Raw genomic sequence first — 14,628 nt, 5'->3', positions numbered from 1 at the left:
AGTAAGGGAGTAGTAGTAATGAACAGGTACACACATATTCCTTTGCATAAAACCACCTCTGAGCATTTTACCTGTGTCTCTCTTTCAAACACTGCTGTTCAACCTTCCCATGGGCAGCAAAGTCCCCTCAGATCATCAAAGGGGATGAAGACACACAAGGACTGAGCACAGAAGGGCATTCCCTTGGCTGAAAAATCCAGCAGTGGTAGGGTGTCACATTCAGAGAACATGTGAAATTAGTCTTTATAATCTTATTCATTTTTAAATCTTAAATGGCTTCAGACTGCAAGAGCTGGAAAGGGTTTAAGAATGAAGGGAAATATTTCCTTTTTACAACCATTTCCTCACTTGTCTCCCACCATCTTTCTAGTGTGAACAATCCTCAGGATGTGTCATGGAGACTTGAGAACCACGATGTTTGGAGGTTTTTTCCCCTTTGATTTAAACAGTAAATTGTACATGAAAGTGATTTGCTCCAGTTCAGAGGGGACTGTCCACACCTTTGTGGTAAGGCTCAGACTTCCCAGGACTTGAAGTGAGCAGGTGCAGGAGGGTCTCAGGCTCTCTGCTGCTCTCAGATGCTGTCAGGGATGCCTGCAGGGCTCCCTGGGGGGAGCTGCTGGCTTGGAGCCAGGTGGGGCCTCCCTGGGGATGGGGCACAGCAGCTCCCTGGCCCTGTCCCTTTGCCTTGTCCCCAACATGTGTTCACTGAGGGTGGCTCTGATAATGAATGACCTGCAGTGCCCACATTGCTCAAAGGACTCAGTTAAATATAGGCACAAAATTAGCAGTGGCAAAACTACCCAAGTGAAGTATACTGAAATATCTCAACAGGTATTTGAGGGCTCTTTCGTACCATCTATGCTGCAACTTCACAATTACACCAGTGTGAAAATTTCCCTGCTGCTTTTGGATCTGATCTGAAAGTTCATTGCCAAAATGGGAAGATTCACACGGATTGTTGTGCTTTGGATGAGGACTGCCTTCTGCTGCCAGTCATTTTTCAGTTGTGTTGGGGGGATGGTGTTTCACTCTGAGGAATCCCCAGACTCCTCCGTTCTGTTGGATTTGGTTTGATTTAGATCTTGCTGGCTGTGTTTTCCTGAAATGAGAATAGGAAAATGCCAGACATACTACTTGTGTGCCTGCAGGAGATGCTGAAATGAAAACAGCACAGAATTTGCAGGAGGAGAAGCCCACATTGTCTTGGGGGCCCTGTGTCTCTGAGACAATTACTGGGACAAGTGGCTGCTGTAGAGGTGAAATCACCATCGGGGCTGGAAGCTCTGCAAACTTCCCATCTTCCAGTGTGGAAAGCATGCACAGGCAGCATCTTTTCATTAGCAATTTCAAGGAATGAGATGGAGGAGATGCACTAGAGGTGGCAGCAGTCTGTGGGGACAGCTTGCCCTGGTGAAATGAGAGAAAGGAAAAAACAACAGAAGCTAAACCACAGCTAGTTCCAGCTAGAGGAGCTGATTAAACAGACCAGGAGGAAGTTCAGAGCAGCAGAATGTCTTGGGCATTACTTGTTTGTTAAGTAAGGACATCCAATTATCACAGAAGCAACTGGAGAGAAGGTTTTTCTTATGTTCCAAAAGTGTTTCTTTAAAAATCAACATCTGGAGTTTGCAACAGATGGTGAAAGCACAGCGAAAGCAGGGATTACAACCAGAGGGCAAAACGGGAATTTTAATGCTAGCACCAAACATTCCTGATGGGGGAGATTCAGTGGTCTGTGGATAATAAGCAGGCTGTCACAGTCCCTGCAGCATCCCAGAACTGCCATTTGAGTGAAACAGTCCTTAGGAGGGCCACGCTTGTGGCAACCATATGTCACCCAAGGAGAACAGCTAGTCCTCAGAAACTGGCCCAAGGGATTTCTGAATTTCTAAAAGGCGATCTGGAACAGAAAGAAGAGAGAAAATGAAGCAAAACCCCAAGGAAAGGTCTCTCTCTGCATATGTGTGTGTGTTAGCCTGCAGCTTGTTTGTTTTGCCATAAGCTTTGTAGACATTCTCAGATGCTGAAGCTCTGGGTAATTCAGAGTAGACAAAGCTAAAAAGCAAGAAGGTGGAAGAATGAAAAATTATCAGGTGTAATGTGATTAGGAAATATGAGAACACTTTTTAGAGCTCAAAGGTAAAGAAAATTAGGTATTCCTGTAACATGCAAAACAGTGCAGAGAGAATGGGATGGGAGAATGAGAAGGACAAAGCTGCTGCTGTAAGATATGGGCTCAGAGTCAACAGGAGGATCTGTGTCAGACAGGTTTTTAAGTCTAAAGCTGTCACTCAGAAAACCCTGTCAGTTCATTGCTTCCCTCCAAAAATATCTCTCCTGCAGGCCAGAAATCTCTCTTGGTAGCCAGAGATTTCTGCTCTAGCAAAGGCCTGACCTGAGCAGGACTGCTCCAGGCTGGCACTGAACAACAGGCCAGGCTGTTTCCACTTTACAGGCCAGCAGGACACTGAAACAAATGAGCCAGTGGCAGAATTTTGGTAATTCTGTAGAAACTGGGGCTCCCCAGCTTTCCTTGCCTTGCCTGTTCTTGATGGTCCAGGGGGTCTCCTTGCTTGTGGCATCTCCCTTATCTATAGGTCTGTGTGGTCCTGGGTTGGCAGGGCAGGAAGATGAGCTCCATGAGCTCTCCCATGCAGGGAGGAAAACCCCTGGGAAGCTGGCTTCTAAGCTAAACTGGTATTTGCATCACAATCTGTGCTGGAGAGAAAGATGACATGTTCTCCCAAAAGGCTTGTGCAGCCTTTGAGGGCTTGACAGAAGAGTAATTAGCTTCCCTAGATGTCTGCTGTCATCCTGAACAGTGGAGAAAACCCACAAATGAGATGAGCAGGCTAAAAAACTTGGGAAAAAATAGCTTTGAGTGCAGATGTTTAAAGGCAGAGAAAGGTAGCCTCTGTAATTTGGCAGCACTCAGGCCCTCTGCTGAGGCAGGGCATGTGGTCCTGGACACCTCAAATTCCAAATTTATTTCCCAAGTTCCTATGTAAGCCCATTTTTCTCCACAGACAAGACCCAGGTCACAGGATCAAGCATTCAGAATCACTTAGGTTGGAAAAGACCTCTGACCTTTGATTGTTCACTACCTTGTTAACTACACCACAGCAATGAGTCCAGCTGTTTCCTGAACACCTCCAGGGATGGTGACTCCAGCACTCCCCTGGGCAGTCCATTCCAATGCTTAACAACCCTTTCTGTGAAGAAATTATTTCCAATGTTCAATCTGAACCTCCCCTGGCACAGACTGAGGTAACAACTTCTGAATTTTACCATGGCAGCCAGGCAAAAATAATTAACACCAGACTTCTTTCTTGAACCTTAATTCAGGAGAGGCATCTCCCACTAATCAGATCCTAACATGGAACAAGTATCAAAGATAATGAAAACAATCCAAATTCTCCAATGAAATGTTCTCAGTAACTGTCTAACTCATTAGCTGGAAGCAATTCTGTAAATTTGGTACCCTTCCCCCTCATTTGACTTCCTCTCACAATCGCAGTGCCTGGAAGGCTCCACCAGGCAGGAGGATTGGGCAGCAGGCCCGTGGCAGCAAACTATTTAATGACTGGGTTGTTGTCTGAGTGACTGTCATCTGTGAGAGGAGGATGTTTTCCAGTTTGTCCTTGGCAGCTGAAGCTTTGCTGAAGGATTACCACATTACAAAGATGGGGAATTTCAAGAACTGCTTTTGCTTTTTGGCATTTTGAGTGATGTGTGCTCTTATGAAGTTCAGATTTGGAGCCAGACTTCCTTGAAGCTCAAGGAGAGCTGAGCATCTCTAATTAGGAAAAGTAATCCCTTTAATTTCAAATAACAGCTGGAGGCTTGTTTACATACAGTCAACCACAGAGGTTTCTCAAGATCTTCAGTCTACAGGCAGTGATCATCTACTCTCACTCATTTCACTGTTTTACTGTTATGTGAAGTTTTTCTAGCTCAGTCTGAAAAAAGCAGCTTTGGGCTGACCTAACTGTGGCCTTTCAGTACAGGTAGGAAGCCTACAAGAAAGATGGAGAGAGACTTTGTACTAGAGCACGTAGTGAGAGGACAAGAGGGAATGGCTTCAAACCAAGAGGGTAGGTTTAGATTAGATATTAGGAATAAACTCTTCATATGAGGGTGGTGAGGCACTGAACAGGTCATCCAGAGAAGCTGTGAATGCCTCTTTCTTTAAGTGTTCAAGACCATGTTGGATGGGATCCTGAGCATCCTGGTCTAGTGGAAGGTGTCCCTGACCAGAGGAGGGTAGTTGGACCTGGATGATCCTTAAGGTCCCTTCCAAACAAAACCATTTTATGATTCTACCTGTGCCTACTCAGTGAAACACAAAATGAAAGGTAACCCATTCAGGAGCTGAAGCTGGGGTCCCCTATCAATGGTCTTAGGTCTACAGCTTTATGCCACTTATGATGAAAACATGGTTTTAATGCTGAGAAACTTTAAACTAAACCAAAGTTTCAGCAGCAAAATGTTAATTATGGACACTAAATATATGAAGTAGGAAGTATTTAACAACCTGGCCCAGTATTTCTTTTTACTGAAAGAAATATCTGCACACACCTAGATCACAAAGCTTGTTCTACAGCAGAGCTTCCTCTGAAACAGCAGTACTACCAGAAAACAACACATCTTGTTGTTTTGAAATGACACTGTTTCATTTGAAACAATCAGAAGACAATAAGTATTGTTTATCTGCTTCTGTTACTGTTCCAAAGGATTCTGAAGAGTCAAATGCCCAAGCTCTTTATTCAGTTTCTTCCTCAGGAAGGAAACAACAGTCCAAGTCACAGCATTTTGTCACTTGGTGCCACAATGACATGCTCTTGTTGCACACTAGAAATGGCCTAAAATAATAAATCAGCATGGGTAACAGTTTTTCACCAGCTAAGCATTCCCCAAACTTGTAAAAAATTGCCTTAGCTGGTGTAAAACTAACTAATGAATAAACTCCTCTGTTATTTAATATGTTCATGGTAGTTAGCACTACCAAATACCTACCTAGGACACATCTTGCTTAAAACAGCATGTGTTCTCCCACCTTAGGGGCTTCAAGAATAGTAGCTCCTTCCTTTTTGCACACAGAAGGCCTGGGAGGCATTGAAAGCAGTGCACAAACACAAATAAGAGTTTTCTGAGCAGCATGTGGCCAGCTGGAAATGTTTAGTGAAGTCACCACACTCTGACTCTTGCTATTCAGACTTTCAGCATTAAACTTCCACTGCAATGGGTAAGGGCATGAGCACAAAGTTTGTTCTTTGCCTCCTTTACTCCTGGTAACAAGGCAGAGGGATGTCAACAGAAAAGAGATTCTCACTAATACATTATTGCTTAGCTTTGGCTTTAAATGTTGAGTTTTCAGTTATTCTTACTGAAAATTAGGAGAAACAGTCAAACCACAGTCCTCCTAGTCCAGAATTTCAGTAAATTTCTGTGCCAGTAGCTAATCCAGCTTGCACTGAGGGGCTCTGTCACTAGGATTGCCCTCCTGTGAATAAACTGAAGACATGAACTTACTCAGAATTTTCTATTCGTGGATAATGCTATCTTGAGGACACACTATAGTTACCTTCAGGGACATGAGAACTGGAAGGCTACCCCACATCACTCTTCTGCAAGAGCAAGCTAAAAAAAGCCTGAGTAATGCCTTTTTTTTTCCTTTCCTTCTCTCCTGGCATATCTGAAGGCAGAAGTAATTAACACAAGGAAAAATGAACAAAGATGCCAAACCTGGCTGTTCAAACCTATCCACATTCTGAGAGGTCTGTACAAAGAGACAATTACACAAAAGTGGTCTACTAAAGATTTTTAAAGTAGAAGACCTTGGCAGAAAACTGTCTGTTGTTCATTAGCCTGGCTTCCAAGTCCCTCCCTTGGCCTTCCCCCTAAATCCTACTCAGCTTGGAAAACCCCTTTCACAGGAGAGACTGTCAGGAAGTCTATAAGCAGATCTTTAGGCAATCCTGAGGGGCAACCTCAGGCTAAAAATAAATAAATGACCTGGCAACACTGATCTCTGAAAGCTGCTGCTGGCTGTGCTGAGTCCAGAAGTGCTGCTGCTCATCCTTCTGCCTCCCTACAGACAGATGGCAAAGCAGAGCCAAGTCAGGAAAATCCTGCTCCAGAAGCTCTAGGTGCTAGGGACAGGTATCTATCCCCAAATTCTCTCTTGAGCAGCCTTTATTCTTACATACCCACTGCCAGCTGCCCTCTTCCATCCCTAGGCTATAGAGTGCAGCTCCCAGCTGAAATCAGTGCATACAAACACATAAATATATCTATACATACACATCTATCTTTTTTTGCAGCTACCAAAATGTAAATCAACTCCAATGCAAAGGAATTCAAATCTCTCTCTCTGTAAAGAATATGAAGACTCTCAGCTTTTAAAAATACTTCTGACTTTTTTCACATAAATGAACTCTGATGCAAATGTACATTCGTGGGAGGAAAGACAACTAAGATATCTTTACATCAGTTGTAAAGACTATTAGGAGAATTATGTAAAAAGTTCATTTATTTCTACATAAAGCCAGATTTTTGTCATGCAACATAAGCCTCTTAGAGGGCTTTTTTGGGGGGTTTGGATCTTGGTGCAAAACATCAGTATTTATTTTCTAAGGTGGTTTTGAAAAAGCAGATATCTGGGAGGTTACCTTGCCCAGCTTGTGAATTTTGCTTCACATACTGGAAATAGACACCATAAAACAAGATACAAGAGTATCTTCATAAAATAGCACTTCCACTATAGAGAGAATAACCTTGAAACTAGACTAATAGAAATTTCATTATGTTTTATACAGCAGGAATAGTTTGTCTCCAGGTCTATTTAATCAAAACCCCAAAGGTTTAAATCCCACTATATTACAAAAGCATTACTCACTCAGACTTAATTACAGATTCCAGTTGGAGTATGACCCTGTCTGCCTCAAATCAGCAACTCAGGTAACAGGACAGCTTTGCAACATCATTTTTTTGGCACCTGAATCCTGAATGTGGCACAGCTGATTAAGATCAAATAAATGTTGACATGGTGACCCTGTCAGAGAAACACAATGCCTTTCCAGTACTCTGCAACATTTACTTTGTGAGTGGTGTCTCCAGCAAGCAGCTCCACGTTCAGTACTTCTGACTGCCACTCACAGAAATGTTTGTTTCCAAAGTGCCCAGATTATGGGTCATCTGTCATGACACGGAGTCATTCAGGGAACTCAGCCTAAACGGAAAGCTTCACAAGGAAAAGGAGTTACTTTTAACCTGTGCCAGAAGTTTTGTGCTTGAGCAACTGGAGAACAAGGAAAAGCATTTTTAGGAACAGGCCTAGAGATGACTGAGCTGGCTGTACTCAGGTATTTGCAATTCAATGCATGGACACAGTTCAGCTCTATTTCTTGAATGTCTGAGGACCATGCTTCCACTTCCTGCAAAGGTGAACTGGGTACTGCCCTCTTGACAGAAACCACACATTCTATAGAAGGCTACATGCCACAACTATGAATATTTCAAATGGAGATGGCATGGCTTTATGTGCTTTGTTTCTGCCACGTGGGAAAGCTGTTGAAAATTTCTGGATGATCAAAGAAAGCAATTCATGCACCTCTGGGAAAAGGGACGGTGCTGAATCTGTACCCTGTTTTCACAGCCTGGAAGGAAAAAAAAATCAACCCTCCCTCAACTCTCTACTCTGATTGTTTAATTCAATGCTGTGATCAGAGTGCAAAAGTTTACAGAGTATCTTGTAAACAACTCTAATGCCTGTGGGTCCCAAATAAACCCCAAATCACACACAGGTTTTACATGTGGTACTTCATATGAAAGCAGAAATAATTTTTTATTTTCTCCTAAAATCAAATTAGCCATACCTAATAAGGGCCTGGAGAGGATAATCTTTCCTGGACTCCAGAGAGAATCAGAAGAAGTCCAGATCATCAGGGAAACACAGAGTGACTCTGGTACAAATTTATTTTAATTTTGCTGCTCTTTAGAGCATTGCCCTCTCTTTTAAATACCACTCCTTCCTCTTCCTGCACCAAGACACTGTTTGTTTAGAGCTAAAACTCCTGAGCCCAGAGTAAAAATACTGTCCTTAGGGTCTAAGTATGAATGTACAGACAAGCATGACTCTGGAAGATTACATCAGTTCATCCAAAAATGAGAAACACTGATGTTTTGTGGAGGGGCAGCAAGACTAATAATAGTTGATAGAATATTTTTTTCTGTGCAAAATCAAACTGTAATTCCTGCAGTGCATCAGAGATTAAACAGGAAGCAAATGCTCACATCTACTTTGCAGCTCTACACCTAGATGGGAAAAATGGCAGTTCAAATAATGTGCCTGTGTCAAATCACAGGGGAGTATGACTATGAGCTTTTGCTGTTTAGCAGCCAAAACTAGGTTATATATGCATGTTCAGATTTTGCCTTGTTAGAGAATGTCCTGTGAGAAGCATCAGCAAAAAACGGAACCTGAATAATCTGGACAAAGCTGTGGCTTTGGGTTGGAGTGGAGTTTTTTATTTTGTTTTGTGTTGGTTTATATTTTGTTCATTTACTTAAATCAGTGCCTGGTCTACTCGTCAGAAACAGTCAAAGAAATAATTTCATATGGGTTGTTGGAGATCATCTGTATAGCCTGACTAAGATTACAGTGAGAATCTAAGATTTCATCAAGTTTTTCAGCCTCCACTCTTCTGTGCAGAAATAAATGGCAGAAGAGAAGACTGGTGACATTTTGAAGTCTCTTTGGAAAGAAAGAACAATTTAGCAAAATCATTATTATAGACTGTAACACGTTTATGAACAGAATGTAATATAAGCTTTTTAATAATATTTGACTTAACTGGATTACCATCTCTTCAGTTTTTCATGGTTATCACTGAACACCTTCAATTTACATTCTTAAATAAATTACTGTGTAAATAAAATATGCTCAGAGATCTTGTATGTGAACAGTACTTACATTTAATTACAAATGATCTGGATATGTTTATAGGTGAAATACATTAAAAATGTTTACAGGAAATAAGCTCAAATAGCACTAATTTTGAAATCTAAATTTTCACAACAGTACTGAGAGTAGCTCAGCTATTTTTTTGAACATGCTTTTCAAAATGGAATTTGGAATGCAGTAGAAAAAAAATCAAAGAAATGCCAAAAAGAGGGAAGCACAGATGAAAACTCCATAGCAGGTTGGATCAATAAAATATTAAACTGTAGTTCTTAAATGTAAGTACTACACCATGTTGTAGTGTTGCTGTTCTTTAATGTTAAAGCCCTTGTTTTCTAAAGGAGACAGTAATAAGCACTTTTCCTATTCAATCCACTCTAGATTTAGACATCGTGCTACAAAAGCAAACATATCTGACACTTCTTCTATAACTTTAGCAGTTGGCTTTCCTGCTCCATGGCCAGCCTTGGTGTCAACGTGGATGAGAAGGGGATTGGTTTGTTTGCTGCTCCGGCCCACAATGTACTGCAGGGTGGCGATGAACTTCAGAGAGTGCAGCGGGACCACGCGGTCGTCGTGGTCTGCTGTGAGCAGCAGTGTGGAGGGATACTGGATGCCATCTTCTTCTGGCAGCTTGACATTGTGAAGTGGAGAGTACCTGAGAAAAACACACAGATGTTTCCATATCTCTTTTCTCAAGACCCAACAAGAAGGTCCTTTCCTACTGAAACCATCACAGTGGTGTTTGTTAGCACTCAGAATAAGTTCTCAGTTACATTAATCAGAATTGTGCTGATGGCAACTGACATGCAATAGGGGCCACAGATCTCTGGCTCTGAAATGTAAAGCAAGTATAATTCTTTATTTCTAAGAGTATGTATGTGTACATCTCACAGGAATGTCCAAAACATCAAGAGAAGCCAGCAGGGAAACTGCAGGGAAACCTGTCAAGTCCATAACAGGATCCATCCTGCTGGAAACAGGGAAATTGAGACTCTCAACAGAAGCTGAGAAATTAATTAACATCCTATTATGGTTTAGTACAAATAAATCCAACCCACACTGTATTATACAATTCACAATGGTGACTGTCTCTCCCTCATGGTAAAAAATACAATTGATGTAGTGGTCCACTTGAGAATATTCTGTTGTAATAGCCTAAAAGAGTCATTATTCAGAAAGAAAACCTTATGAGCTGTTAAAAGCTGCTAGGAGCACAAGGTCTTTGAAAACAGGACCACTTGATTCAACTGGACTTTGGTTCAAAACTAACTTGTAAGGGAATGCTGAACTCCCAAATTCAGTGTGGGAAATGATAAGTAATCACTAGAACAGATATTGATCATGACAACTGGAAAGGTTTGAGCAGACTGTGTGTTTTAACAGCCACAGAAAGGATGTGAATGCACTCACTTGCGCAGCCATTCGAACTGCTCCTTACAGTCAGAACAACCATAGTCAGTGGTCCAGGCATGGCCGATGGTGTACTTGTGGAATTTCAGCATGTCCATCACTCCCACTTGGGCAATGGCACAGCCAAACAGGTCAGGGCGCTGATTGGCACACGCAGCTTCAGCAGGAGAACAAAGCCATTAGTATTCAGGTCTTAAAGAATTAAGTTCAACAGTAAAAGGTTCACTACAAGGTTGTACTGGGAGTAGGCTGTCAGTGCATATGAAGTCAAATACAGTTTCAAGCAAAACTGTAAACAAATACAAAAATGGATAAAAAACATAACTCTGAAAAATGGTACGTTCAAAAGAACTTGAGCCATTTCTGTGCTCTTCAGACACCAAACATGTCGTTCTATGAAAACTGCCTTTCAAACCACCAAATTTGGACTGAAAGAGAAATCAACTTTTAAAGCATGTGAGATTTTGAACTATTGAACTGAAGGTACCTAAACCATTCGCTGTTTAAACTTTTAATATTAGTTTCAAGAAAGAAAAGGGCACTAAGGATCAAAAGCCCCTCCATTTCCTGATGAAAGTTGTCTTCCATAATTACTGTGTAAACCCATAAGAAAAGAGTTTTGTTAAAAGCAGACTATTACAAAATCAGTGCAAAATCCTCAAATCAACAAAGTGAATTGCTGCTGTATTTTCTTGTTCTACAATTTTTATCTTCCAACAACTGGAAGGGACAATTTCTTTAAGAATAATGCTTGCCTCAAATATTTTAAAAACATCGGCAGTAGACCTATCAAGCTGAATGTTCAAGGCATAAGAGTGGCAACTGGGAGATCTCTCCTGTAAATTATTATCTGATTAATTAGCTATTTCAGTTTTCTGCAAGCTGGAGTTAGCTTCAGCCATTCGATTAAACAGCCATTAAATACATATCCTCTGTAAATACAACTGTTTCCTCTCTTACTGTTTATTCATCCAGTGTTCATCACAGCCTGTAAGTTCTTAAATTCCAATTCCTGTTTCTTGATTTAAACATTTTCCCTGATGATTTTACAAATTCCCCTGCCTTTTTTGAATTTTAAGAAACAAGAGCACTGAAATTTTCACTACAAGGGATCCCAGAATCCCTTAATTAATTCAGAACTATTCACTGTGCATCCACATGTAGGTATGATCTTTCCCGGATTACTCTTATCTCATTTTTGTCCATTGTGGAAATGGATTGATTATCACCACTCTTTGCCTCCTGCTAACCATGACATTGCTATGACACGACTTTGCTTCCAGCTCAGCAAGGACTTTCTTTCACAGCTTTTGAAAATCCAAGAATAGCTCCTCACCTAGATCACTGTTACAAGACCCATATCCAGCCTGACTCCTTCAGATAGCTCAAATACATTTGAAAGCTGCAACTTCAGCCTGCAGAATTCTTTCTTTTATGTCAGCTATTATTTATTGGTATTCATTTATTAGCTTGCCCATTAGAGTAGTCAGATTTACTCATCTGCAGCTTGTGGATCACCATGAACCATTTAAAACTTGGCATTACACTTGCCCCCTTCTGTTCCTCAGATATTCAGGCTTAGTAGCCTGCAATTTCATACCAGAGTTCACTTAGGATCCTGCATGTGCACCATCTGGCCCTGGCAACACACCACTTTTCATGGATTGATTAATTCCAAAGTCTTTCCTGCTGATGCTTCAACTGGTGTCAGCTCCCCAGAATATTCCCCATGAAGACAGACCCATGCAGGGAACCCCCACCCTCTCCTCAGGAGGGAACATCAAAACAAACAGACCATTTAGTTGTTCTGCTTTGCAATTAATTTCCTTTAATGCTCCTTTTACATCTCACTAACCTGTGAGTGCCACAGATCATCTGGCCAGCTTCCTGCCTCTGATGAGCATGGAAAAATGTCATTGCTAATCTTAACACTGGAACCAATTTGCTCATCAGTCTCCTGTGATCTGTCTGTCTCTGCCAAGAGTTTACACTACACCCTATTTTCTTCATTTAAACTTTCTGAAAAATGAAATTTTGCTTCTGGTCATCTCTGATATGTAACTATGCTAGAATTATGAGTAATTTCCATAGGTACATATAGTGCCTTAAAGAGATGCTATGTAAATGATCTTCAGGTTTTAATCTAAAGATCAGATCCCTCCTCTTCAAGCTATTTTCTTTTATGAACATAAATGGTATTGTGGTAGGAACAAAAGATAAAACAACTAGCATAACATTTTACTTTAATACTCTTTATTTCAGAGTGTCTTTTGAAGCACTGTCTGTTGCTCAGGATTTTGGAAGAAATTGCTCCTTGCTAGTTCCTTACGTAGTTACTTCAGTGAGAAATCTGAAGTATGGAGACACTCATCCATGCACATGACCTTTTCAATTAGCCATAATAATTATATGCATTAATAAAATGGAATCTGGAACAACAATTAATTTGTGTATTTTATGCCCCTGTACATAACTTTGGGTTTTAAAATTCAGTATGAAAATAAGCCCTCAAAATGTCAGACCTAGTTTTGTCCAGGCAAACATGAGAGGTCAAACACTGCATTTGCAGGAAGGTTTTCAGCTCACAGCTGTGCTGCTCTGCTCAGCTTGGGGATCACACTGCAGGACAAGGAAGTCTTGTTTTGCAGTTGAATGAGGCAAGATGAGCTCAGGGCTCTGCAGTCCTCAGTCACCTCCTGTTAGTCTGACTGAAAGGAAACAGTATTTTGGAAGAGTGACAATACTCTTCCTTGTCAGCTCTTTCTTCAATAAATAAGAAAGAAGAAAATGTGGCAGTGGGTCTTTGAACCTACAGGATGAGTTATGATCTCTAATGTTGCATCAATAACTATTGCAAAATTTATTTTTGCTTTGATAAAAAGGACCTTATAAGAATTTCTGAATTCACCTAATTCTACTCAGTCAAGGAAAATACCTATCTGGCTCATCAAGAGCATGGAAATCCTGCTTGACTGTAATCTACCAGTAAATTCAAGGGAAGGATTCTAACAAGATTTTTTAGAGCAGGAAGGTCTAGATTCCCAACACCTGTCTCCTACCAGAATGATGTATTTCCTGTAGTTGTCACTTGCTTCCCCTTATTGACACAGGAGCCCAGCTGAACAGTTCAGCCAGTAATCCAGGGGGTTTTATTACTGAAGCTGGGTAGGATGAATCTCCTCCTGACTGAAGCTGAAGTCCACATAACAATAAAAAAGTATTTTCAGAAGCTATGCAATATATTCGAAGTTTAACTGCACTTCCAACTATGTATTTAGGCCCAACATAAAACTGACTTGTGCACTGCTTGTATTTCCAAATGGAGTACAAAGCCTTTAATCCCTTGTCATATTCAGCCATTTCTATTTTAAATGCACAAACACCTTCTGCCACTTGTTATTGAGAAGCATATAAGCAAAAGCCAAAATACAGCTTTACAAGTACTTGTTACTTGATCTTTAAAACAATTGCTTTTTAAAAATAATAATGCAGGTCTAGCCAAGATGGCTTAGACCAAAGATCCATATAATTCCAAATTCTGTTTCTCATGCTGGATGCTAATTCACTGAAAAACAGAATAAAATCAATAGAGTCAGTATACAGCAGCTAATAAATACAAAAGAAGAGTAGGCCTAGGAAAACTGCTCATCTTCTATAATTCAGTGGTTCATGAACTTGAGGTGCCTTTTTTATCCCCTTCTCACATAAGTAGCTCAAATCTGTCACACTGTCACCTTTCATACTGCTTAAAAAAAGGCAAACAGACCCTGATACTATTACTGTGTGTCTCATGTTCCTTTCAAAATTGCACAAAAAATCACCTTCCTTTTTCTTCTGTTACTTTCAGATAACGATCTCATTAGAAATAGATTTTGTAGCTCCTAGACTGCTCAGAATATGAGATCTTTCTGTGACAAGACTTCTGTTTAAGAGGAGGCTATTAATTTTCTTGAATTTAAGAACACAGCAGTGAATTTTAAGTGAACAAGATGCATTTGTAACAGACCACACACAGTTTTCCCAATGCTACATAAATTAATAGGTCAGTGGTTATTTTGAAATGGTTAACCTGAAGAAAGAAAGATAAAAAACCTCCATGTTTTTACAACCATTCTTACTTTCTGTCTGTGATTCTACCACAGGGTTAGCTCTTACCACACATGTGGGGCTTTTCCAGAGAATTGCAGAATTCCAATGTCCTATGCAAACAGCAAATGAAGTACTACTGTACATATTTAACACCTGGTATA

The 14,628-nt window shown here is 40.7% G+C and overlaps 1 protein-coding gene across 1 annotated transcript in view; it reads right to left on the bottom strand.

Annotated features, from left to right (window-relative positions):
- Positions 1-3,803: 3,803 nt before the first annotated feature.
- PREP (prolyl endopeptidase) overlaps positions 3,804-14,628 on the bottom strand; it is a 90,589-nt gene continuing 79,764 nt past the window's right edge. Inside the window, exons 14-15 of the mRNA XM_074536549.1 lie at positions 10,379-10,535; positions 3,804-9,623 (exon numbers count right to left, since the gene is read on the bottom strand). Coding sequence (XP_074392650.1) covers positions 9,329-9,623; positions 10,379-10,535 — 452 coding nt within the window. The 3' untranslated portion in view covers positions 3,804-9,328. The remainder of the gene's footprint in view (positions 9,624-10,378; positions 10,536-14,628) is intronic.

Source organism: Zonotrichia albicollis, chromosome 3 (genome assembly GCF_047830755.1).
Source record: "Zonotrichia albicollis isolate bZonAlb1 chromosome 3, bZonAlb1.hap1, whole genome shotgun sequence".
Taxonomy (NCBI): Eukaryota; Metazoa; Chordata; class Aves; order Passeriformes; family Passerellidae; genus Zonotrichia; species Zonotrichia albicollis.
Note: the sequence above shows the minus strand (reverse complement) of the source record. Positions and strands in the feature narration are given on the sequence as shown.